General features: G+C 38.9%; 1 protein-coding gene across 2 annotated transcripts; it reads left to right on the forward strand.

The window, feature by feature from the left end:
* On the forward strand, window positions 1-26,711 carry CCDC198 (coiled-coil domain containing 198). 2 transcript variants are annotated; one of them, XM_004601776.2, is made up of 6 exons: window positions 1-223; window positions 2,525-2,607; window positions 20,350-20,427; window positions 21,959-22,060; window positions 23,827-23,986; window positions 26,476-26,711. In XM_004601776.2, the coding sequence occupies exons 1-6, from the start codon at window positions 1-3 to the stop codon at window positions 26,709-26,711; spliced, it is 882 nt and encodes a 293-aa protein (XP_004601833.2). The 2 variants fall into 2 exon arrangements, with proteins under 2 accessions (XP_004601833.2, XP_012790470.2); XM_012935016.2 differs by having other exon boundaries at window positions 21,962-22,060.

Here is a 26,711-nt window from a genome sequence, read left to right on the forward strand (position 1 = left end):
ATGGGCCTGGGCTACTCGAAGGCTCACCCAAAGGTGACCAAAGTGGCACCACTGCAAAACAAGGAGGAAGAGATTTCCTCAACTGACACTGGGAACTTGACAGTCAATCAGAGTCTGGAAACTAAGGATCCATATTTCTTCACAAGACTGCGGGACAGGAATAGTGCTTCAAAAGGGCAGCTACCACCTCTCCGAGAGACTTGGTATGGAAGATACTCCGCAGGTAACTATCCAACCTGGCATGAATTTGATCTGTGCCTGGGAGAGCTCCTACTAGACTTACTCGTCTATTTCAGAAAGTCTGTAAATCACTGAGACATAAGAGGACATCTTTCAGTGGGAGACTGGATAGTGTCAATTATTAGAATTATGGATAAATTAAAATGGTTGAGTACACTGTATACAAAGGTTTTTTTGTTGTTTTTCATTCCATGTAGAAGGGAAAACACTATTGTTTCAGCTTGTAAGACTTCCAATGTTTTTACCGAGTTTTGCAAGACAGTAAAAATTATATAAAGTTATGTTAAATTATAACACTCACATAGATTGATTCTAAATTTAAATTATTCTATCCAGTACTGTTTAATGCATCAAATTTGGTTCTGAAAGCAGTACTTTAGGAATGAATGCATTTTAATTTGAATTTGGAACCCATTCCAAATGATTTATTGGAGAGAAGAGGAGTGGATGAGTCACCCTTCTTCAACTCTATCTTATTCTTCCTGATCATCTGCAGAAATAAAAGAATTCTTCCCATTATGATTGGAAACTCTAAGCTTAAGAAAACGTAAATGATCCTAGAATATTTTGTAAGACTTATAGCGTTATTTGTATTTTATATAATTTATATATACAGCATATGTTGTTCATAATTATATTTTATAACATTAGTTTATAACATTTCTATTAAATGATATATAATAAAACAACTAGACAACTTGTTTAAAAAGAGAACCATGACTATATAATGTAATATGTTCATTTTCTCTTTTTCACACATAATTATCAATAACACAAATAATTCCTATTATTGGTCAACTTGGTGAGAAATTCTTATACTCTGTTTTGCTACTTTGTATATCTTACCTGGGCTGGAGCGATAGCACAGCGGGTAAGGCATTTGCCTTGCATGCATCCAACCCAAGTTCGATTCCTCTGCCCCTCTCGGAGAGCCTGGCAAGCTACCGAGAGTATCTCTTCCCCACAGCAAAGCCTGGCAAGCTCCCCATGACATATTTGATATGCCAAAAACGATAACAACAAGTCTCACAATTGAGACGTTACTGGTGCCCTCTCGAGCAAATCGATGACAAGAGTGACAGTGACAGTATATCTTACCTATAATAATTTTCATGGCTACTTTCCACAGAACTGACAACTTTTTGATTGATTCTAATATTTTTCTAAGCAATTGGCATGGGAATTTTCTCTTTACTTTATTGAAAAATTCTGTTTTTATTCAAATCTTCTATCCATAATTTTAAGATTTTGCTAACTGAATACTAAGACTGATTTTAATGTATTAGAGTATCAACTGAGAATGTTTTTAAAAGGACAGTATCACATCAGGAGTAGATAACATGGAGAGGTTGACCTTTGATTATTCTTTTACCAGGAATCATATTTAGGGGTCCACCTACACCAAATTGGATATTTTGGGAAAATTATTTCATTAATTTCTCCACCAGACAGTGTAGGCTAGGCCAGGTTGCTATTTTTTAATAGGAGGTATAGGAAATTATTAAAAAAAATAACAACCTGGTATAGTCTATACCATATTAGGAGAATAATATTAAATAATGGGGTGATAACATGCAAATTATAGTATAAAAAAGAGAAGTCAAACTACTAAAAATATTTTTGTTTCAAAATGTTTTTTATCTCTTGCATTGGTATTGTTTCTATCATGCTTAATGCACTAGTATTTTTAAAATGAAAACAAGAATATGGTAGGTGGAGTCCTTAAAATGGTCATATGAATGTTTTATGAATAGAAACAGAAACTCATTGTTCCTAAGAATTTTTCCACTTAAATTGCAAGCAGACTGTTGCACAGTCTAGAAATCAGAATGTTGACAAATTGCTTATTAAGAGAAAAGAACAAGAGCGTCATGCACTGTGGTCATGGTGGTAGTCCCAGGAGTATAAACCCAAAAATAAAACACTAAAAAATAAAAATAGGTTTATTTGTTGACCCTTTTTCATAAGGCTTAACTTTGCACTTCTGGCTTGTTTCATTATAAAAGAATATTATGTAGTATTTTAGTAGCAATTTCTTTTCCTAGTTAGGGAGACAGTTTAATTGGGAGAATACAGTCATATAATCACAAAGTCTTGCTCCATTTCTTTATCAACTTTATCTGATACATTCTACCTGCTCTATGTTCTCCCTCCACATTCAAATTAGTTTAGACATATCTAATCAAAAAAGACACAAACTAGCAAAGTCAAATAGTTAGTATTCATCACAATTTAAGAGTAAATTACTTTTAACGGTTTGTTCTTGCTTCTTCCTCAATTCAAGTGCCCAGGACCATGTATTTTGATATACCACTGGAACAAGGAGAAACAAGTATTATTAAAAGGCACCCACCTCGAAGACTTCAAGTAAGATGAATTTAAAAGACTTCATAGGAATCTCTTGGATTCAATGGTAACATCCCCTTTTAACTATAATTGTAAAAGAGGGATAATAATTGTATAATCACCAACCTTTCAGTTAACAGCCCCATCTGGGGTGCCAGATGTGTATTCACCAAGCGACTAGGAATCCCATGGTTCTCTCTCTCACTGCCTGCGTTTGGTGATCTCACACCACTTCTCCACCCAAGACTGCCTATGCCATGGGCGAACCAAGGAGGAAACGAGAGCCAGGCTGGTTGGTGATAAGATGCTGTTTATTTCATTCTCCCCATGTGCCTGTTCCAATCTCACTAAGCCCCTCATTCCAGTCTCCTCTTGTCTTCCTCGCTTGTCTCTCCATGCTCTGACTCCCCATCCTGGTCTCTCTAGTCTCTCCCAACCTCCTAGCATCGGGGGTAGCACAATCAACATATCAAAGTCCTTCCTGATCACCTGCAGTCAGAAGATCAGGCTTGAGGGCAAAGTACCACCTAGGGGTTTTTCTTTTTTACTTAGTCCAATAATCATTTAAACATTCATCTTAGTTCTACTTCTTAATAATAGTTATTTTGTTTGGACATGTAAGAGATACATTAAGCTTGTAGGGTGACTCTCCTGGGGACATGTCAATATTGATCCCAGACTATAGTGCTCAGACCAGGTTAATGTTTCCTAATCCTGTATCACTGTATCTCTGTCATCCCATTACTCATCTGCTATTTGATTTGCTTGAGTGGGCACCAGTAACCTCTCCATTGTGAGACTTGTTACTGTTTGGGGCATATCCAATATGCCACAGTTAGCTTTCCAGGCTCTGCCGTGTAGGCGGGATACTATCAGTAGCTTGCTGGGCATTCCGAGAGGGATGAAGGAATCAAACCCGGGTCGGCCTCGTGCAAGGCAAATGCCCTACCCGATGCTATCGCTCCAGTCCTAGCAGGGTTCTAATCTAGTTGTTAATTTTTGGATCATGACAGAATTTGTCCATGACCGTGCTCTTAATTTATAGTTAAGTATTATGGCACTTGGTTGGCTTGGCCCATTTCGATGCCAGAGTAGCTCACAGCTTGCCCTGGGTCCATTCAGTCCCTCATCAGGACCCTGCTTTTGGGGTGCTAGAAAATAAGGGCAACTGAGGCTTAAGTCCAGAAAACAGATGCCCAAGAGTGAGTATTATTTGGAGTCAGTTAACTCCCAAGTTACAAAAGCATAGTATTAACTGTCTTCTTGTATCTATACAGAAAGAACATTGCTCTGAAGTAATTATGCAAAGGACATAAGGAAAAGAGAAAAGCAATATTTACAAGTTAACAGAGCGTGATTAGGAGATAAAGGTGATTGACTGGTTGGGGAAGCAGAGCACAAAGAGGTTACAGATAAACTCAGAGGAATGGGAGTGCCCCAGAAGCACTGTGAATAGGTAGCACTATAACACTGTTGTCCTGTTGTTCATCAATATGCTTGAGAGGGCACCAGTAACATCTCCATTGTGACACTTGTTGTTACTGGTTTTGGCATATCGAATATGCCACGGGTAGCTTGCCAGGCTCTGCCAGGTGGGCAAGGTACTCTCAGTAGCTTGCCGGGCTCTCTGAGAGGGATGGAGGAATCGAACCTAGGTTGGCCGCATGCAAGGCAAATGCCCTACCCGCTGTGCTATCACTGTGAATGGGTGCAACCGAATAAATCTAAGCTTTCTGTGACAAGGCAGAAAGGACAAACCAATGCTATCCTACAAATAACAATGACCAAGATAATGAGAGAGTGTTATTTAGAACATTGTCAATTGTAATGATCATGTGCCTTTAGGATTTCCTGTTGTGGTCATTTCACTCTTAAGAACACTGCTACAAAAAAAGGAAGTATGTTAAAATCACAGACATGATGAGTCTCAAGGGACTTTATTCTTGCATTGACTAGTAAATGACTATGGGAAAAATATGTAAAATATATATATATAAATAAATAACCATTACCATCTACCTGTATCCACTACAAGTCATCTACATGCTAGGCAACTTGACTTATGTCATTCATTTATTCCTCATGCCCCTCTGTGAGAAAGGATGCATTATCTTCATTTTATACCCATTGTTCAGGGTTAAATAACTTTCCCAAGGACAATAGAGGACAGATATCAACTATATATTAAACTCCATCCATTTAGCCATCAATATAGATAAACTCTACAGTCTTTTCACTTCCAATCTTTTATCATTCTAAGTATTAACTGGTTGTTAAAATTGAGGGCATCATATTCCAGGGCAGCAAAGCAAGAGCTTTAAATACATTCACCTTAATAAATACTTAATGAATTCCCTCTAGAGAACTATAAATTCTAAGAACTCTCATCCTAAAAGGGGAAAGAGATCTGACTAGGTCCTTGAAAATGAGCATCAGATAAAGGTGGGGTTTGAGCTTTCTTGTAAGCAGAATCTATTACTGACATTTGTAAAAGGAAGCTGAAGTCAAATCCCACCTGCTATAGGACTCACCCAGGTGTTGGAACAAATCCCAGTGGTACTTAAGCTCATTTGTCTAGGACTATTTCTGCTTCTGTTAGTTTTTATTTACCTGTCTTCTCTATAAATGCAAAAACCATTATTTGAGGTGATTGTACCCTTTTCACAAAAGAGCATCTTTTCTCCAAATATTAAGACCCTCAAAATTTTTTAAAGAAAAGAATATTTCTATCAAATAGACATCAGTTTTTAAATTATTAAGCATATCTCTAGCAAAACTGGATAATTTTGAAATGTAGGTTTTATTCCTAAACAAACATTTCCCTTTAAAGGAGTATGTCTAATACATGTTTCTATGCAGGCTCTAAGATGAACTACTCAAATAAAAGATATTATTATAACAAGTAAAAAAACATTTGTATAGCAATTTATAGTTCAGAAAATACTTTTTATATCTGGCAAAGCTAAAGATACCTAAAATTAGGATTTTATTCAGGTCAATCAAGCTCAAAAAGAGAGTTTTGGTATTTCAGACTCAAAGAAACTACCACATCCTAACCAACTACTTTAAAGATAAAGAATCAAGACAAATTAACTAATCTAAATAAAAATAATATATATATATTATTTAGCCATATATTCAGTCACAAACATAAAATATACCTCAGAAAAGTTTATGAGTGAATAAATTTTGGGTGAATTGGTAACAATGAAACTTGCTATTCATAGTTAGGGGGAAAAAATTAAAATGCACTCTCTACTATTTCAGACCTGGAGCATCATTGTATTAGGAGTCTAATTGACAAGCCAAGGTAACAAATGAGATTAATTATAAAAACAAAGGAGTCTTTCATTGATTGAAAGGAGTCATTCATTGATTCCAAAGGAATTTCATTGATTCTAAAGGAGCCTTTCTTGATTCAAGAGCTGGAATTCAAGAATCAGGGCTTAAATGGCAGAAGACTACCTGTGTATCACCCTCAAGCTCTTTTCTATGAGTTTTCTTATTCCCTACTTGCAGATTGACTTTCTTACTTCTCAAGACCATTTTGTCAAATATGGCCACCCTGAATTTGTAATTCATAGTTCCAACAAATGGACAGATGGCCATGGTCCCCTGGGCTCCAATTCCAAATTCCTGGATAAAAGACCTCATTGGCTCAGCATTGCTCCTGATTCCAGTTCTGATCCAATGTGCTATGACTAGAGGATATATAATAGAAAAGTGGGCCCAGGAACTGCCTCCTCCTTCTAGGCTTTGGAGGCCGCTCCCAGAAAAGAGGAAAATCGCTGGGAACTTGGCAGGCATTCCCAAAGATATCAACTATAATTATCTTCACAAATGGGGCTCAGCACATTTTCCACCACAAACGGGTTTTTGAGAGAATAATAAATGCCGGGTTCCCATGACATGCTAATTAATAGCTTAATCTCTGCCAAAGAAAATTCTCAAAGTATTTTTAATTATTAAACCAAATCTAATTGCATCCTAAATAATTTGAGTTGCATATTTGGCAGTCTGCACTTCCTGAACATCTCCTCAAGCAAAAAGGCAGATCATGAAATAAATTCCTCTAACTTGAAATAGCTAAGATCTGATGGTCTTTTCCAGGAAACTCTTAATCAAATATTTCTGTCCCATGTTGAAGAACTGATAATTACTGTCACTAATGTGGACACATTCACAATCTCTTCCATCACCTAGGGTCTGAACTAAGATGGAGACTGTCCCCACCCCACTCCCAATATGATGCATTCTCAGATGGTCACCTTGGATGACTCCTTCTTCTCCAAAGATTCAATATAACCTCACCTTCCCTATTAAGTTTATTCTGACAACCTATAGAAAATTGCACTACTAACCTGGTACTTCTGATTTCTCTGATTTTCAGTCTTTACTTTTTCTCAGAGTATTTATTTCCAAGTGCTAACTAACGAAGCAATTTTCCTACCTGTTATGTTCATTATGTCTGTATTATATTTTCTTTACAACCCCCAACAATCCTCCTCCCCACTTGAACTCTACACACACCACTACCATTCACCAGTGCTAGAGTATTGCACTGTATAAGCTTAAGTATAAGTATAAGTTTCACAGAGGTAGGATTTCTATCTGGTCTTTTCACTAGTAGATTGTAATGTTTTGAACAGTACCTGGAAAATTATCAGAGATCTATATGTATGTTTTGAATGAATGGATGGAGAGAAGAGAAAGATAAATACAAAGACTTTCCCTAGCGATAAGGAGATTGGTTCTGGCCCAGTTTATGTTGTTTTTGTATTATACAATATGCCATTGCCCATTTTCTATTATTTTTGTTTGAATCTTTGAAATTTCTTTGTATATATTAGATCTAATCTTTTATTAGTTAGATGTGTTGCAAATGTATTCTTTCCATCATAGTTCAATTTTTTTTATTGTGTATGTATGTGTGTTCCTAAAGATTTCCCCTTTTAATTTCAGATTTGTCAATCTTAATCTTTATATTTTGCATTTTTTATATTTGTGCCAAGGAAGTTATGTCTGCAAGTCACAAAGATAACATTATTTATTTCTAAAATTCATGTTTAATTAACACATCTAGGTCTTAACCCATTAAAATTCATTTATGAGTTGGTTTAAGATAGTTTGTTTTTTAAGATTGGTTTTTGATTATTTTTTTACCCTGTTTGATGAATCTATTAACAAAGTACTTTATGCAATTAACCACCCCTTGATCACTAATTCAAAATATTACTTTTTCATATATACAATTTACATTGACCTACTTGTGTATTTCCATATTAATTCTACACAGTCTTAATTATATACCTTAAAGCTAAGTGTTAGTATGTTGTAAGTTTCTAAAAAAGAAAAAAAGGTGCAGTGGGCCCATGCAGGAGACTCTAGCATTCGGTGGCCCAGAGCTGCCTCCCCAGGCTGGACCACAGTGGCAACAGACAGATGGACAAGTGGAAGAGAACTGGGGGACAGAGAAACAGGAACCGGGCCCCAGGCTTGTCGGTAGTCAGTTTATTTCTCTCTCCTCCCAGGCGTAGTCTGATCTCTCCCTTTCGGCACAGTGGTAGTCGTCGTTTTGGTGGTAGTCCCAGTTATCAGAGTTTCATCATCCTAGTCTCCTTGTAGACCTCAAAGTCCTCTCCTTCGTTATTTCTTCTTCCTTGTCTCAGTGGAGTTTCATAGTCCTCTACTTCCAGTTATCGTCCTCATCTGGTTCTCCTTCTAGTCTCAAAGTCTTCAAAGTCTCATCTTCAATGTCTCGTCATTGACTTTCTAGTCCCCAGCATCTAGTCTTCAGTGTCTAGTCTTCAGTGTCTAGTCCTGACATTATCGTTCCCAACATCTAGTCCCAGTGTCTTGTCTTCATCTCTTTCACAGAGTCTAGTCCCCTCTTACCCTTTACATAGTTATATAGAAATCATGGTGGGTGGGGACACAAAGGTGGGTTTGAATATTATCATAACAACAAAGAGAGGTAAAGCCACTCCTTTAAGAGGTTAACTCAAGGACAAAAATCTCATTTGAGGAGATTACTCCAGATTACTAGGAGATCCACTCAAGGGCAGGATTTCATCCAAGGTGGATTGATTGCTTTCTCCTTTCCTCAGCTAGTAATCCATTTAAACAGTCACAGTAAATTTACTGCTTATTATATGTCTAGCAATATCATTTTGTATGAACACAGTAAGTTATACATTAAGCTTAAATGTTGGCTCTTCCTGGGAACATCTTGCTATATATGCCAGACCACAGTTCTCAGGCCAGGTTAGTCTTTCCTAACTCCAGCAGGGTCCTTATTCAGTTACTTCTTTTTGTGTCATGACAGAGTTTGTCCATGACTGTGCTCTTAACTTATAGTTAAGTATTATGGCACTTGGCCTGGCCCATTTCAATGCTAGGGTAGCTCACAGGGTGCTTTGGGTCCATCCAGTCCCTCGCCAGGACCCTGCTCTTGGAGTTCTAGGAACTACTTAGGTCAAGTAAATATGGATGTCCAGGAGTAAATATTATTTTGGAGTCGATTAACTCCCATGTTACATAGCATAGCATCAATTGTCTTCTCATGTCTATACAAAAAAGACATTGCTAAATAAACCATGCAAATGACATAAAGAAAAGAGAAAAGCAATATAGGATTATTAGTGCCTGATGGAATCGGGTGTTCCTTAGTTGCACTGTTGTGGGAGTGACTCACTAAACCTTAAACTTTCTGCGGGAAGAGTAAGGACAACCCAATGTTTCCAACAGTGTAGCACTGCACTCTAGCACTGTCATCCCACTGTTCATCATTTTGCTCGAACGGGCTCGAGTAACGTCTCCATTGTGAGACTTGTTGTTACTGTTTTTGGCATATCAAATATGCCACAGGTAGCTTGCCAGGCTCTGCCATGCAGGCAGGATACTCTCGGTAGCTTGCCGGGCTCTCTGAGAGGGACGGAGAAATCGAACCCGGGTTGGCCGCATGCAAGGCAAATGCCCTACCCACTGTGCTAGTGCTCCAGTCTGTAATATAGAAATTTTCTAGTTTTCTTCTTCAGAGTTGTCTTTGCTATTTATAATCCTTTGCTTTTCCATTTGAAATTTAGATCTCCTTTAGTGCACGAAAAACCTTTTTCAGTATCCTGATTCTAACACCTTCATTGATAAATTTGGATAATATTGATTATGTTCCAAATATTGTCTTCTGAACCGTAAAGATGACTATCCAGAGTTCCACAAGAAACACTTTTGTAGTGTTTTGCCCATGAGGATCTTGTGAGACTTTCAATATTCTTTTCTAAATTATTTAGTGTTTATTCTAATATCCACCTCTATCAGGGTTCAACCAGGGGAACAGGGCTAGTAAAAGGAAATATCAAATTAAAAGACATTGCAGGGAATTTACTTACATAACTGTGGAAATTTCTAAAGCTAGTCTACAATGTACAGGGCAGGTCACCAGGAAGTACAGCTGTAACTGTGAGACATGAGAGAAGCTGTAATGTGCAAGTAGAATTACCCACTGAATTTCTCAGATTTGTTCTAAAGGTCTGTAAACTGATTTAATCTGGTTCACCAAATTATGTGAAGTAATCTTCGAAGAGCAGAGCAAGTGACTAAATGAAGTTATCATTGGCAAAAATGTGGAAAAGAAAAATAAAATAATCTTTACATAAAATCAATTTACTGTGGACTATAATCACTTCTAGAAAATAGCTTCCCAGAAACACCTAGATTTGTGTTTAAATAATTGGAGACCATAGCCTACAGAAGTTAACACATAAAACCAACCATCAAAGTGTCCTGGAAGGGGTAACTACTGGAGTCACATCCAGCACTTTTCAGGATTTACTTTTGGCTCTGTGCTCAGGAATCACTCCTACCAGTGCTTGGAGCACCATATGCAGTGCCAGGAATCTAACCAGGGTTGGCTATATGCAAGACAATCACCTTAATCCTTGTACTATCTCTCCTGCCACCATCTTTTTTTTTCTTTATTTCTGTTGTGCTGAAGTTTTTTTAGGACCGAGCATTAAATCCTATTGGGAAAAAAAAATCCTATTGGGATTCTTATGTCTTTATTAAAATTAAGTAAGATTATGGTTTTCTTCTAATTTCTTGGCATATCATACCAAAAAATAAAACATCACACTAATATATTTTACTAGTGTGATGTTGAACCATGTTTGCATTCCTGATATAAATCATAGTTGGACATAAGCTCCACATATAATTTCATTGCTGAATTTATATGCTTTTTTTCTGTTCTCTAAAGTTTTTGATATATCACAGTTGTGATATGTTTATTGAGTTTGAATAAACACCTGTGAGTCAATCTTTGGCCACCTGTACTTTTGGAGGAGTCAAATAGTTCACTACTAACTGAACTAGTTGATATTCAATACTGAAATATTTCCTCACTAATTGAACTCTTAGTTGATCTAAGTAATATTTCTTCCTCACTGAAGTTTTCTCATTCATATTTTCCAGAAAGTAAATTTCTTTCTAAGCTTTTGAGTTTATTATTCTAAGGTCTTAACTTTTTTTTTTTCTATAAGCAGGTTTTGCTTTTATTTCTTTTTCCTTAAACTGGATTAGATTCCTTTATTGTTCAGATTTTCATTTTCTTCTTTTTTTTTTTTAATTTATTTATTTTTAATTAGAGAATCACCGTGAGGGTACAGTTACAGATTTATACACTTTTGTGCTTATACTTCCCTCATACAAAGTTTGGAACCCATCCCTTCACCAGTGCCCATTCTCCACCACCCGTAAACCCAGTGTCCCTCCCACCCTCCCCAATCCCATCTCCCCCCCACCCCACCCTGCCACTGTGGCAAGGCATTCCCTTCTGTTTTCTCTCTCTAATTAGCTATTGTGGTTTGCAATAAAGGTGTTGAGTGGCCGCTGTGCTCAGTCTCTAGCCCGCAACTCCCTTCCCCCACATGGCCTTCGACTACAATGTAGTTGGTGATCGCTTCTCTGAGTTGACCTTTCCCCGGAACGTGAGGCCAGCCTCGAAGCCATGGAGTCAACCTCCTGGTACTTATTTCTACAGTTCTTGGGTGTTAGTCTCCCACTCTGTTATTCTATATACCATAGATGAGTGCAATCTTTCTATGTCTGTCTCTCTCTTTCTGACTCATTTCACTCAGCATGAAACTTTTCATGCCCATCCACTTGACTACAAAATTCTTGACCTCCTTTTTTCTAACAGCTGCATAGTATTCCATTGTATAGATGTACCAAAGTTTCCTCAACCAGTCATCCGTTCTGGGGCATTCGGGTTTTTTCCAGATTCTGGCTATTGTAAACAGTGCTGCGATGAACATACATGTGCAGATGTTGTTTCGATTGTACTTTTTTGCCTCTCTGGGATATATTCCCAGCAGTGGTATTGCTGGGTCAAATGGGAATTCAATATCTAATTTTTTGAGAGTCGTCCAAATTGTTTTCCAGAAGGGCTGAACCAGTCGGCATTCCCACCAAAAGGTCTTAACTTTTTATGTTCAACTTTTTGATAATACCTACAAAATAAGTCTTCCATTGTGATACATCTCTTTCATACTTTGTAGTAACTGGAAGAATATCTCTCTCCCTGATTTCAAGCTGTGAGCTCGATTCTCATTTCCCATCTTATAAGAAATCTTTTTAGGTCCCTTTAAGTTACAGAAATAACTCAGAGCTATAAAGAACTCTAAATAAATGTGTATTGATGCAGTTCATTTAAGTATTCCTTTCTGTTCTGTTTTCTTCTTGTGGCAATATTTATCTTGTACTAAAGACTGACCCCTCATCTTTCTGGTATTGCTGTTCACTGAATGCTATTGAAAGGTGAACTCATTGCAATGCTTTGACCAAGAATTTCCGCTTGGCTGTATAATTTTTTGTTTCAAGGCTGTCCTGGACACCTTTAGCTTATCCTCAGAATCTTAAAAAATGCTCTCTGCAATAATGATGTCAAACATATTTTACGGTTTCTTTGAATTGCTCCTGCCCACCACTCTCTTCCTGCTAAGAGACAGAAGCAATTAACTTGGGTTGGTGCACAGACTAAGTTCAACAATTTCTGCTTGATATAGTCTCCTTTCCCATATCTTCTAACAGACACTTTATCTTATTGCCCTCACCATTTGTTTCATTTGAGAAGTCAGCTTGAAATCCCTTAAACAAGGTTGTTGTTGTTTTTTAATAACATGAAATGAAAATGGTATCATTTTACCAATTCGATAATTCCTTTCATTCTATTTTCTCTGGAAGATGATGAAGTGAGTCATCTCACATCCCAGACATGGAACAGGAACATGGATATGATTCCAGAATTCTCAAGAAATTCCATTTGAGTCTTGTTTAGGGAAACCAATTGTCCAGCAATTCGTTTCTGTGAAGCTTCCGAGGCCCTGTGCAATTAACAGAGGGGTCCTATATACAATGTTAGTTGCTGCCATCTAGTGCTTTTTCTGAAGGAATAGTGCCATTCTTTGGTTATCCCAATGCCTAAGGAGACTGCCCTGAAGTCTACTTGATCCTCGTCAGAACTATAGATTTACATAAAATGAAACTGAAAACAGAGGAATATAAACTCATACTTTCAAGTAAAAGAAATGGCCTCAAAAAGTTACAGGGAGAGGCTGAGAAAATAATTCAAAGGGCAGAAGCGTCTATGCTTTGCAGGAGGGAGTCCACCTTTGTTTTTTGACACTGCGTGATCCCCTGAGCACCAAACCAGGAGTGCCCCCCAAGCAATGCCCGGTGTGACCAAAAAAACAAACAAGAAAGTTATGGGTAGATTATTTTAAATAGTTGGAAATATTAGCATCTTCACCCACAAGTTTTGAAAAAAATTTGTGAAAAATTTTTGAAAAAGCAAAACCTCTGTAGCATATTTTGGAGGTTGGGGATAAGAGGGTGGGTTCCCAAATAGTGCTCACTCTCTCCTGGTGATTCTTAGTCAATTAGTCCAATATTTCAGTGCGAGGGTTTGAGAAAATGGTGCTGCTCTGGCCCTGCAATGCCAAGGTTCACCAGGACACTGCTTGGGCTTCCAGGACTGTACCTAGTGTTCAGTGGACCATGTGGTGGTGACAGAGGTCAGTAACAGGCAAGACATGCAACTTAACCTTAGTACTATCTCTCTGGCACTTTGTTCTATTTTGATGCAGTTCCTTTATTTGCTGAGACAGGATAGATTCCAATTTTTTTTTAAATGTATTCTTCAAGGGTTTTGAAATATAAAGAAACAATTTATAGAAGTTAGTGTTCCTGGTGGCTGTCTTCACCCGGGCCTCTCAGAGCAGCACTGGTTGAGTTTCCCTCCCCACCCCAGCAGAGCCCCGGCAGCTAAAGACCTCTGGAACCCAGCCATAGCCATGCTCAAGGCCCCTTTCCACATGTTTGGACAAGCCTCACACATGAAGGAACTGGCAGGAGAACCCAGGTGTGCAGGACCCGGGGCTGAGATCTCCAAGCCTGCTCGGATTGGGACTGGGCCTCCTCCACCCAGACCCCCCATTTTCCAGTAGCCTGGCAGCCACACCCACAAACTGCCCCCACTGCCCTGTAAGTGTAATCTCATCAATGGCCAAGATCCAGAGACTATAAAACAACACTCCCGGAAGAGAGCGCCGCAGAGTCTCTTGCCCCAGTTCCTGGCTGTCTTCACCAGGGCCCCTTGGAGCAGGGCGGGTTGAGTTTCCCTTTCCATCTCAAGCAGAGCCCTGGCAGCCAAAGACCTCTGGAACCTAGCCACTTAGTGTCCTTCATGATCACGATCACGAAGTCCCGTTCATCACCGATTTCTTGGGCGGGCTCAGTAACATCTCATTTCGTCCATTCCCTGAGATCTTAGAAGTCCATCTCAACTCGGCCCTCCCAAAGATGTTGCACTGGGCGCTCTTCAGGTTCAGGGGAATGAGATCCAGCTTGTTACTGGATTTTGCATATGAATACACCATGGGAAGCTTGCAAGGCTGTCCCATGTGGGCAGGAAACTCTCAGAAGACTGCCAGTTTCTCCCAGAGGGAGAAGCAGGCTAAAGATATAAAGTATATAAAGTAGGCTCTGCGGCCGCGCGCTTCTGGGAGCTTGCTTTTAAGTCTCTCTCTGGATGTTGGCCATTGATGGGATTACACACACCTGGGTTCCTCTGCTGGTACCTTCATGCATGAGGCCTGTCCGAACATGTGGAGCGGGGCCTCCAGCATGGCTGTAGCTAGATTCTGGTGGTCTTCGGCCGCCGGGAGTTCTGCTCGGGGTGGGGAGGGAAGCTGGAGCCCATCCTTTTCGAGGGGCCCCAAGGAAGACAGCCAGGCGTGCGGGCAAGAGACTCTCTGCCCTTAAATTTAAGTGTCCTTAAATTTTAAAGATCCCTATTTTTAGAGTGATAGTACAGTGGGTAATGGACTAGCCTTGCACATGGCCAATCTGGGCTCAATCCCTACCATGTCATAAGATCCCCTGAACACTACTAGGGTTGATCTCTGAGTACAGAGTCTGGAGTAAGCCCTGAGCAAAGTGTGTGGCAAAGTAAATAAATATGAAATTTAAACATTTGTTTTACAAATGCAATGTCAAAAGAAGGCATATGAGAAGACAAATTAGTTTATGAAAATATGTTCAGTATCATAGTCATTAGAAAATTGCAAATTAGAGCAGTAATGAGATACCACTACACAGTTATTAGAATGGCCAAAATAACTAACGACAAAATAATATCCAAAACTCTGATAACACTAAAAGTTGACAAGAATATAGATCATCAGTAATTTTCATTTGACTAGTGGAAATGTAAAATGTTTGTAAATTTGGAAGTTATTTAGCAATTTTTTACAAAACTAAATATCTTCTGGGGTTCAAAGAAATAATATAGGCAAAGCACACAGTTGGCCAACCTGGGTTCAATCCCTACCACCAAACATTGCCCCCTGAGCCTCTCCAGGAGTGATCCCTGAGAGCAAAGCCAGTAGTAAGCCCTGAACACTGCTGTATGTAGCCCCCGAACAAAAAAACAAAACTAAATATCCTCTTAGCATATGATTTGGCAATTGTTATTCTTGGTACTTACTCAAATTAATTGGAAACTATATTTATACAAATGTCTGACCATTGCTATTTATGACAACTTTCTTCATAGTTTCTAAAACTTGGAAGCGCATGTATCACCATTTTTCTACTCTTCTCTGTAGGATATCTAGTTGCTTCCTTGTGATATAGGATATTCAGGATACCCTCCCCCTCCTCATTTATCACACATATAAAACAGTGATTAATTTTCTGGGAAGTTATTTAATTTCTATATAATGAATAATTATTTAATAGGTTTACCAATGTGTTTGGACTGGAGCAATAACACAGTGGGTAGGGCATTTGCCTTGCATGTAACCAACCCAGGTTCGATTCCTTCATCCCTCTCGGAGAGCCAGCTAGCTACCAAGAATATCCCATCCGCACAGCAGAGCCTGGCTAGCTTCTCGTGGCAAGACAACAAACAGTAACAAGTCTGACAATGGAGACATCACTGGTGCCCGACTGAGCAAATTGATGAACAACCGTACTACAGTGCTACAGTTCTACATGCATATAATGAAATAGTGCTCAGAGGAAATGATCAAGCAATGAAAAGACACAGAGTCAAGTACTAAGCATGTATTAGTTACTAAATAAAGAAAGTAATTTTAAAAATGCTAAGGGGCTGGAGAGATGGCACAGCGGGTAGGGTGTTTGCCTTGCATGCGGCCGACCTGGGTTCAATTCCCAGCATCCTATATGGTCCCCCGAGCACCGCCAAGAGCAATTCCTGAGTGCAGAGCCAGAAGTAATCCCTGAGCATCGCTGGATGTGACCCAAAAAGCAAAAAATAAATAAATAAATAGGCTAAATATGCCATGATTCCAACCCTACTGACATTCCAGAAAAAATAGGACTGTAGAGACAATGGAATCAGTGGTGGAGAGAGGAAGAGGTGAGAAGACAAAGTGGGAAAAATAATTTTTTTTTTGTTTTGGGGTCTGACTTAACAGGTGTTCAGGGGGCTACTCACAGTGCTGTGTTCAGAGGTCACTTCCTGAAAGTGCTCAGGGGACTCTGTGGTACTGGGATTGAATTCAGGCCCACCAAATGCATAATATTCTCTAGCCCTTTCACCTATCTCTCTAGCCTGGTAGAAAGAATTTTTAAGACATATTCTCTATCACATTATATTGGTGATACATGTCATTATACATTTGTCAAAACCGATAGATTGAAATACAACAGTGGAACCATAATGGAAACTATAAACTTTGGGTAATAATGATACACAAAGTTAAGTCTTTAGGTTTATGGATAATAACCACTCCGGTGCAGGGTAAAGACAGTGAGTTAGATCAAGCACATGTAGCCAGAGGGCCTAAGGGACTGCAGTTCTGTAGTTTCTGCTACGTTTTGCTGTGACTTGAAAACTAAATCTGCTGAAGTCAGAGAGATAGTACAATGGGTAGCATTCTTGCCTTGTACATTGGCAAGTATGCTCAATCTTCAACACGCTAAATGGTTCCCTGAACCCCTCCAGGAGTGATCCCTGAGCAAAGAGGTGTAAGCCCTGAGTGTCACCAGATGTTACCCCCACAAAAAATAATAATAAAAATGAATCTTCTCTAAAAATTAAAGTATATATAGCATATAAACTATATATTATATAGTAATATTATATATTAGATATACTAACTATATTAAAGGTATATATACTATATAGTGGTGTATGGTATGTATGAACTATATGTATGGTATACATATGTATGGTATGTATAAACTATATATTATATAGTTTACATAATATATATTTGAAAAATAAATATAGTCAATAATACATATGACTATATATAATGCTACACAGACATTATTCTATAATTTTGAGTCTATGTTGATTATATAATAACATGTGCAGTTGCATATATATTCCTAGAACATATCCATCACCTCTTGAATCTCAATCTTCAATAAATTTTGCCCAGGAAATTCTTTTTTAATTCCAAGAGACTCTGATGACAAACAAGATTTTGCAACACATAGTGGAGAAAATGTCATGGGATTTAGAACTGGTCAGATCTAAGTTTGAATCCTGAAGTCACCATTTGCTTTTTAACTTGACAATCTTGGACAAGTTATTAACTTCTGTGAAATGCAGGATCATCATAATATCCAGAGTATTCAGATGAGGATTAGAAGAGATAACATTGTTACTCTGGGCATAATGGGTAGCTTCGACTACAAATCCTAAGGTCTTAATCAATTAGGAAAAATCTGAAACAAATCTAGGTGGTAGCATAGATATTTCTCTGTTCTTTCCTCACCCCAAAAAAATCTACAGTCATGGAAGATTCTTTCTTCCATAAATTCTTGGGTCTTCCTCTCCCTCAATTCTTTTGTTACCAATCCTATTGCTCTCAAAGTTCTAATGAACCAGCTGCCATCTCCTGCATCTTCACTACATCTTTATGTTCTGCAGAGACTAAGATAAACTTCTATTTTATTAATACTGACCACCTCTTACAATATCTTTAATAAGTTCTGATGTTTTTAAAAATACCACCTCCCTTCACTTGGAGTATTTCACACACTAAACACTCAACTCTCTGGGGCTAGAGTGATAGCACAGAGGGTAGGGCGTTTGCCTTGCACGCAGCCAAACCGGGTTCGATTCCCAGCATCCCATATGGTCCCCCGAGCACCGCCAGGAGTAATTCCTGAGTGCAAAGCCAGGAGTAACCCCTGAGCATATTTGGGTGTGGCCCAAAAAGCAAAAAAAAAAAAAAAAAAAGGAGGGGGGGAAAACCACTCAACTTTCTAACTTCAATTGAAAAAAAATCACTTCCTCAAAAATCTTTCTTGGACTTTCTTCCCTTCCCTCTTTCCTTTATATTATCATGTTTTTGAGAGTAACTATAACCACATGTAACAGATGGGATAGATTATAATAACAAAGATATTGTCTTAACAGTACTAATAAGGTCTAAGAAAGAACAAAATCATGCAATTTGAAGTAGCATGGATGTAATTAGAGACTATCAAGCTAAGTGAGTAAGTCAGAAAGAAAATAATAGATACATAATGATCTCTTTCAAATGTGAGATTTAAAGATACACAGTAAGCTAAAAAGTCCAAAGACAACATAATGGGAGAACTGATCCACACAACAGAATTAGGGAAGGGGGGAAGGGTGAAAGGGAGGAGTCTCGGGGTCCTTGGTGGAGGGATGGGTACACTGGTGGATATGGTGTTAAAATTATGTGCATGAGAAACTATCATTAACAGTATTGTAAGACACAGACCCCATTTTTTAAATTTTATTTAATGAAGAACAGTGCTGGATGCTAGAAGTCTGGAAAGTAGCTATGATCACCACTAGAGCACTAATGCTAGAAGTCTGGTTGAGTTGGAAGTGTAGACAGGGATTGTGCCTGTAGAGGCTGCTAAGGAGGAACTTCTTCATGTCAGCTTCTGGTGATTTTCTGTGCATTCTATAGTGTTCCTTGGCTTGTAAATCACCACCCCAATCTGTGCTTTCACATTCTAGGGGCTAGAGCAACAGCACTGTGGGTAGGGTGTTTGCCTTGCACGCAGCCGACCAGGTTCAATTCCCAGCATCCCATATGATCCCCCGAGCACCGCCAGGGGTAATTCCTGAGTGGCAGAGCCAGGAGTAACCCCTGTGCATTGCCGGGTGCGACCCAAAAAGAAAAAAAAATCACATTCTAAGGTATTGGGGACTAAGAATTCAACACATTAATTGAAGGGAATACAATTCAATTCATAACACCCCCCCTCCCATATCTGAAGAGGAGTCCTTCAGTTAAGTATTGTCATAATCCTTATCTGCAGATTTTTTTCTTCAAAGCACTTCTCACAGTGCTTATTAGTAACCAGTCAACTATTAATCAATCCTTGACACTATATAACTGGATTTCCTCCTCCATAGACAGTATACTTCATGAGGAACCATACTCACTTTTGAGAACTATTGCACACTGTGCCTGGCATGTGCAGTCACTCAGTGAGGACAGTGAATGAATGAACTGTGACACTCTAAAGCCACCTCATGGTATGTCAAGGTCAAGACATCAGCTTCTGTCTCAACAACTTCCCAGGGCTCCAACTTCTAGAACATTAAATCTGAGGCAAGTGAAGCTGGAAACAGATCCACTGGTTCATTGATTACTTTCCACTTTTACTGATCCCTTAAAACGCCAACAAGATCTCCTCACAAACCCATGCCCTGATAGAAAAACCATGTTTAAGATTTGTTAGCACACTGTATTTTCATTGTAAACTGATTCCTAGGCACTGGTGAGTATTGCTGAAGAGGCTGAGGGAGTTACTTTTGAGATCTTAAAAATAGGTCATGTCCCTAATGACAAAAATAGCTCAGTTGGGTGGTTAAGGAATGAATAAAATTAAGTGACTTCTTTTTGCTTCTTTCATCTTTAATAACCTTTGTTGTTTGATAACTTTGGACATGAATCCTCAATGCAGGCAGAAAAGGGATTCCTAGTCTTTTAACTCTCTGACCAATATTTAGATCAATATGTCACTGTCAGCACAACAGAGACTATAAAAAAAAAGATTCAGATAGCCTGAAAAGCCTTTTACACTCTAATGACTGTAATACTGTTGAAATTGCCTTTCCTGTGAACTCTCAGAAATAAGAGCTGTTTTTGCAATATGTTGAGATAGTTTAATGCCTGGCTTTTATGTTTCATTATCTCATGGCATGAGAAATGCTGAATGCTCTCAATGTTGGACTTCTAGAAGCTTGAACCCATCGGCCTGCCACACACAATTACTTCTGGAAGGTCCCTGCACCATCGAGAATCTGGGAGAACAAAGGTGAACTGTGGCATGATAGGAGGAATTGTCTAAATGGGACTAGGGTGGTGTCTGCATGGGACTGGGGCGTGTGGTCTTTTTACATATTATTTGCACAGAATACTAAGAGATGAATGAAACTCTTAGCATTAGAATATTTCAACGTTTTCCACCCTTTCCAGGGTCTGCCTCTATCTGGCAATTACTCTTTGATGATGCTTCCTGGTAAAGACAGGGAAGTGTAGATGAGACATAAAATTTTTGTGGACACCAATGATTCCAGAAGCTTTCAAATCTGCTGAAATATAGCTTTATAACCCTTTGCCTTTCCACCCTCCATTTATACCTTTTTCTTCACTCCCAGTGTTCATAGGGACACATCTGGAATTTTTTTCTGACTTCATTATCACAGCCCCGCCAAATGTAATCCTAAAGTGGGATCTTCTTTAGAGCTTTTCCCTTTTATAAGTTAATTACACTGTGCTGAGAAAACTCCCCTCAAAAGAAACAAAACTTGTGGTGTAGTATATTTTCAACACTTCTGATTGATTTTGGAGGCAAATTGATGCCGCCATGTGCTGGCTAACTCAATAAAGATATCCAAGAACCTTCAGATCCTCAAGGTCATGTTTGTGATGCTAACTGTGTTTGGAGGGATGGATGCACTCCCTGAGAGTAGCTTCACCTAACATAGTCAGAGTCCACAGGGCTGCCATATTCTTCTTACCTGGTGATAGCAAGTAATAAGAATATCATCACTCCTCAAAAACTGTCTATATTTTTCCACCGGATTTTATGTCCCAGGAGAGATCACCAAACTAACAAATAATGGGCTTCAAAGCCTTTACAAACCATATATATGTGTATATATATATGTGTGTGTGTGTGTGCTATATATACATATATATGGTTTAGATATATATGATATATAGTTTAGATAAATATATGTTTAGATATTATAAATATATGGTATATATGTATATGAAGCTTATATTGATATGTAGAGGGTGTACTCTAGCAAAATACTACATATATACTACAATATATATGTATATACATATACATATATACTACCATACTATTTCCCCTCTAATTTCAGAGCCAGGTTAGTAGTCAATGACTGAAGAGGCAGGGAGATAACAACAGGTTAATAACTCAAATTTTGGTTGAGCATTCTAACCAGAATCTATTTCTAGAGAAATAATTATCAGCATCTCAACAAGGAAAGTGATAGCTTGTCAAAGTAAGTGATAGAAAAATATTTCCATTCCAGGTATTCAAAGAGCTACAGAAACCTTAAAAGCTATATCACATATCTAATAACTTAATAGGGAACTGCAATGGTGAAACTTTTTCCTAGTGGGAGATCCAAATTAATTATTGTTGATGATTAAGATCATCTCACCGTGTCACAAAAAAGATTTCAAGTTGTGGATCTCAGAGTCAATAATGAATTAGATGTTTTAAAACAAAATTATATGGTTGAATAAACAAATTGTATGCTTTATTTAAAACAATATATATGTATACATATATATGTCTCCTTTCATAGCAGGGTCTGGAAAAGAAGATGCAAATTCCAATGTATACTTCTGGGAAAAGACAATATTTACATAAGATGCAAATGTTGGAAATGAACCGTAAGAGACAAGAGGTAAATATGAGAAGAAGACTATCATTTATACCAAATCTACTCCACACAATCACTGTCCTGTCATATGAATATCATTAAGTATTCATCTCTGATCTTTACTTAGCATTTTAAATTTAATCACCAGAGTTGAGGTTCTACTGTAGGAGCTGGTAATATCAGTAAGACACCCCGCCTTCTGCTACTGACCCTCTTGAATCTTTTCTGCTTTTGGTCCTCTCAAAGGTGTATCAGGGTCTCAAGTTTCTTTCTTTGTGTATCTGTGTCTGACTATGTCTGTCTATCTCCCTATCTATCTTTCTCCCTCTCTCTTTCTCTCTTTCTATCTCTCAGTTTTAACTCCTATAATTCTAGGCTATTTGTTCATATAACATTGTGGTTCCTGCAGGAAAATCATCATCATCATCATCATTGATTGTCGGTTTTCTCGAGCGGTCTCAGTAATGTCTCCATTTGTCCTAGCCCTGAGATTTTAGAAGCTTTTCTTTACCTGTCCTTCCCAATGGTGCTGCATTGGAGGCTCTTTCAGGGTAAGAGGAATGAGACCCATCATTGTTACTGGTTTTAGCATATGAATACATCATGAGGAGCTTGTCAGGCTCTCCCATGTGGGCAGGAAACTAGGTAGCTTGCCAGGTTCTCCAAGAGTGAGAACTAGTAAGATGTCACTTCCAGGAGCTTGGTCTTATAGTCTCTGGATGTTGGCCAGGTTCTGAGAGAACCTGGCAAGCTACCGAGAGTTTCCTGCCCTTGTGGTGTATTCATATGCCAAAACCAGTAACAATGATGGGTCTCATTCCCTTGACCCTGAAAGAGCCTCTAATGCTGCACCATTGGAAAGGACAAGTAAAGAGAGGCTTCTAAAATCTCAGGGCTAGGATGAATGGAGACATTACTGAGACCACTCGAGAAAATTGAGGATCAACGAGATGATGATGATGATGATGATGATGATGATGATGATGATGATGATGATGATGATGATGATGGTTGTTGGCCGTTGATGGGATTACATGGCGCAAGGGCGGGGGGGTTCTGGGTGTGTCTGCGTGGTGTTCCTCGTGCCACTGGTCGCTGCCCCCTCCTCCCATCCTGGGTAGGCACTGGCTCCTTCAGCCCATTGCAATCCCCCTCCTCCGGCTTCCCACCTTCCCACCAGGCCACCCATCCATCTGTCCATGGCGGCTACCTCCTTCCACCTTTCCTCTCTGATTCCAGCCCATCAGGCATCTTCCCCCACCTCCTCCAGCAGGAAAATAAGATTAAATAATTTCATTTGGTAAAAATTTAACTTGTTTTTTACTTTAGGTATCTATCTCTCTATAATTCATACCTGTAAGTATCATGTAGAAAGTATCTCTTGTAACATGTCCTTTACAGTGCTGTCCCCTATAACTGTCATATTCCAATCTTCCCAGTTTGGTAAGTAAGCATGCAGTCCACTTCCTCTGCACTTACAGACACGTTAACCTATAGAGAACTACAGAAAATATGTTCTGTAAACTACAGAAAATGTTTACAAGGGCTCACATCTTAATCAGGCCTCACTCTGTTGAGACCATGGGGTTGTTCTCATTCCTCCCAACAAGTCTGTGCATAAATTTTCTATACTTTGTAACAATAAAAAGATAAAGAAACCCACATTCTGGTAAGAGAACCACAGATATCCACAAACACAAACAAATTGCAAAGAGGCTGACCTGTTGACCTATTGCAGTGAAAAATTCTCTTGATGAGAACATTGACTGTTCACAGCTGATTCTTTCTAGGCCCAGGAGGACTTAAAGAAGAGTCTTCAAAGAGAAGCAAGAATTAATAAACAAAAGCTCAGAGATCATAAGGCCAAGAAAATCCTTCAAAAATCTCCAAGAAATGACGATGATAATTTGCTTACCTTGTTGCCTGATGAAACTGTGGATAGAAGTCTAGGTGAGTCATAGAAAGTTTTAGTAAAATAAAGTATTACGAGTGCTTAAAATTTTTCATCAAATAAACTTCCAAAGGGGATTGAGTAAAGGAGAGGAAATGGCCTAGAGTTCATATTAATATTTATATCTTTTAGGGGGTGGGGAAGAAAAAAATATTTATCTCTTTTAATATAATGAACAGGTTGACATAAAACGTGGGATTGCTGGGAGGAAAAGACAGATGCCAAAGCACTATCGCAAGGTTTCTCTTTCTTGTTAGGGGTCTACTGTACTTTTATTTGCATTGTTGCAGAGTTCTTTCTTCATTCCCAGGAGGAGAAAAAGCAAAAGAGCATCATTTTATGCTTTAAAACCTCGAAGGACATGGAGATATATCAAATGGCAATTAGGTATTAGTCAGTTTAGTGCCATATGATACCTTCCCCTAAAGGTCAGCCTTGTTTGTTTGTTTGTTTGTTTGTTTGTTTGTGGCCATTGTGCTCAAGGATTACTCCTGACTCTGCTCAGGAATCACTCCTGGAGGTGGACCAATATATGTTGGGGATCATATATTGCTGCTGGAATCAAACCCGAATTGGCTGCATGCAAGGCAAAGCACTCTGTACTATATCTCTGTTCCTCAGCCATCTTTAGCGTACCTAAATATCTGAAACTGAACCCAGCTCCACAACCCACCCCAAACTGTATGCACTGTCTCAGTGGGTGAGACCTCTGAACATACATCATTTAGGTTAGACATGGGGGCATCCTTCTAACCCTCTGCTTGCAGAAGTTTATCACAACGTCCTGTTTGCATCAGTGACACTGAAATCTGCTTTCTTTCTCCCATGCCCAATGCCACCATCATATCACAATACAGCGATGCTATTTCTATTACCTCTTGACTGTACTTCTTCCTTCCAATCTTGCTCTCCTTCTATCAGTCCACCTGGTAGCTCTCAGCATTGTCCGCAAAAACCAGAACCAGTATTTTCGTGGGTTCATTTGAGACCAATCAAATGGCTAACTCAGATACTATGGAGCTGGGGGCAGTATGTTGGGTTTAATGACTCTTATAGTTAATTCAGACCCAAAGTTTAGGGGGCATTTTAAGTAATTCTACTTGAGAATCAGAGTATTAGCCACAGTTTATTAGCATACCTGGAACTTTTGTGAAAAGCAAAATTTCAGTCTCAACCTCAGACCTTCATCAGAATCTTAATTTTATCAAAATAACAAGATAATTCCCCTGTGCAATGAAGTCGTAGAATCACCACAGTAATAGCAGAGCAAGCATATAAACAGTGGTTTTCAGCTGCAGACTGGTGCTGGTCTGCAAATGTAAAAAGGTTGAAAACCACTGGTATAAAGTGCAAATCCATACTTTTCACTCCCTTGCTAAAAATAAATAAATAAATAAATTCAGTGAGTTTCCATGGACCAAAAAACAGTCTAAACTCCTCACCATGATCCCCTGAACACTCCAGGAGTTAGATACTGCAACTTTGCTGGCTTCTGTCCCCTGCCCAATCCCCACATTACAGCCATACCAGAGCAGATTATTCAGTGGCCTCACATTGCTCTAAATTCCAAAGAATATCCATGTCAACAAGCCCTCAGCTATGTTGCTCTACCAGAGTCCCCTTAAGTTCTCCTGTTTGTAATATCCCAGGGCCAATACACTTGCAACTAAACATAGGCAGCAATACACACAGATTGCTCAGTGTGGGCCAAATGGCCACATCAGCAAGATTCAGAACTGAAAGATCATTGGAAATTCTGGCCATGTCTTCTAAGATCATCTTCTAAGCAAAATCTCCAGCTGAGAGATACTACCCCTGCTCAGAGAACACAATGCTTAATCAATAACTTAATTAAACAAGAAAAGGCTGAATAATTGAAAATCTACTTGGGGAATCTATTTAACCCATCTTCTCAAGTGCCAGCATAAACATGCTTGTAATCCCATAAGCAACTCATGCAATTTAAAAATACTGGCAAAACAACTAAGAACAGTGCCTGGGATAATGTTAGACACTTAAAATCACTGTTTAAGAGCAGGCCAAGAGGGGCTGGAGTGATAGCACAGCGAGTAGTGAGTTTACCTTGCATACGGCTGACCCGGGTTCAATTCCCAGCATCCCATATGGTTCCCCAAGCACCACCAGGGGTAATTCTTGAATGTATGAGCCAGGAGTAACCCCTATGCATTGCCGGGTGTGACCCAAAAAGCAAAAGCAAAACAAAGGGAAAAAAGAGCAGACCAAGAAACATCCACATTAGTAAAATATTTGGGAGATGTGCAAAACTAAAGGAGTCAGAAAAGACTGACATGAGGAGAAGTAAATTTTCTCTTTTTTTTTTTAATCTTTCATTTTATACCAGGTTAACACTGTGGAACCAAGCACTGTGATCTGCCCTTAATATGCACTATCTCATTTAATCTTCACACAGTATATTGCTCATTGTTAGGGGAGAAGTTGAAGTAAATAAACTTTCTTTTTTTTGTAGGAAATTCACAGAATGCAGAATTTTGGGATCTTCCAGCAAAACATGACTATTCTCCCCAGAAAACAGGCAAAATGGAAACATGGTTCCGTGAGCAGGAGGCCCGGGGACAGCTACTGTGGGATAGCTCAAGCTCAGACTCAGATGACTTGGGGAAAAATGAGAAAAAATCACGAGCGCTGGTGAGAACCAGAACAGAGAGAATCCCACTTTTTGATGAGTTTTTTGACCGAGATTAA

The sequence above is a fragment of the Sorex araneus genome, chromosome 3 (assembly GCF_027595985.1).
Source record: "Sorex araneus isolate mSorAra2 chromosome 3, mSorAra2.pri, whole genome shotgun sequence".
NCBI lineage: Eukaryota > Metazoa > Chordata > Mammalia > Eulipotyphla > Soricidae > Sorex > Sorex araneus.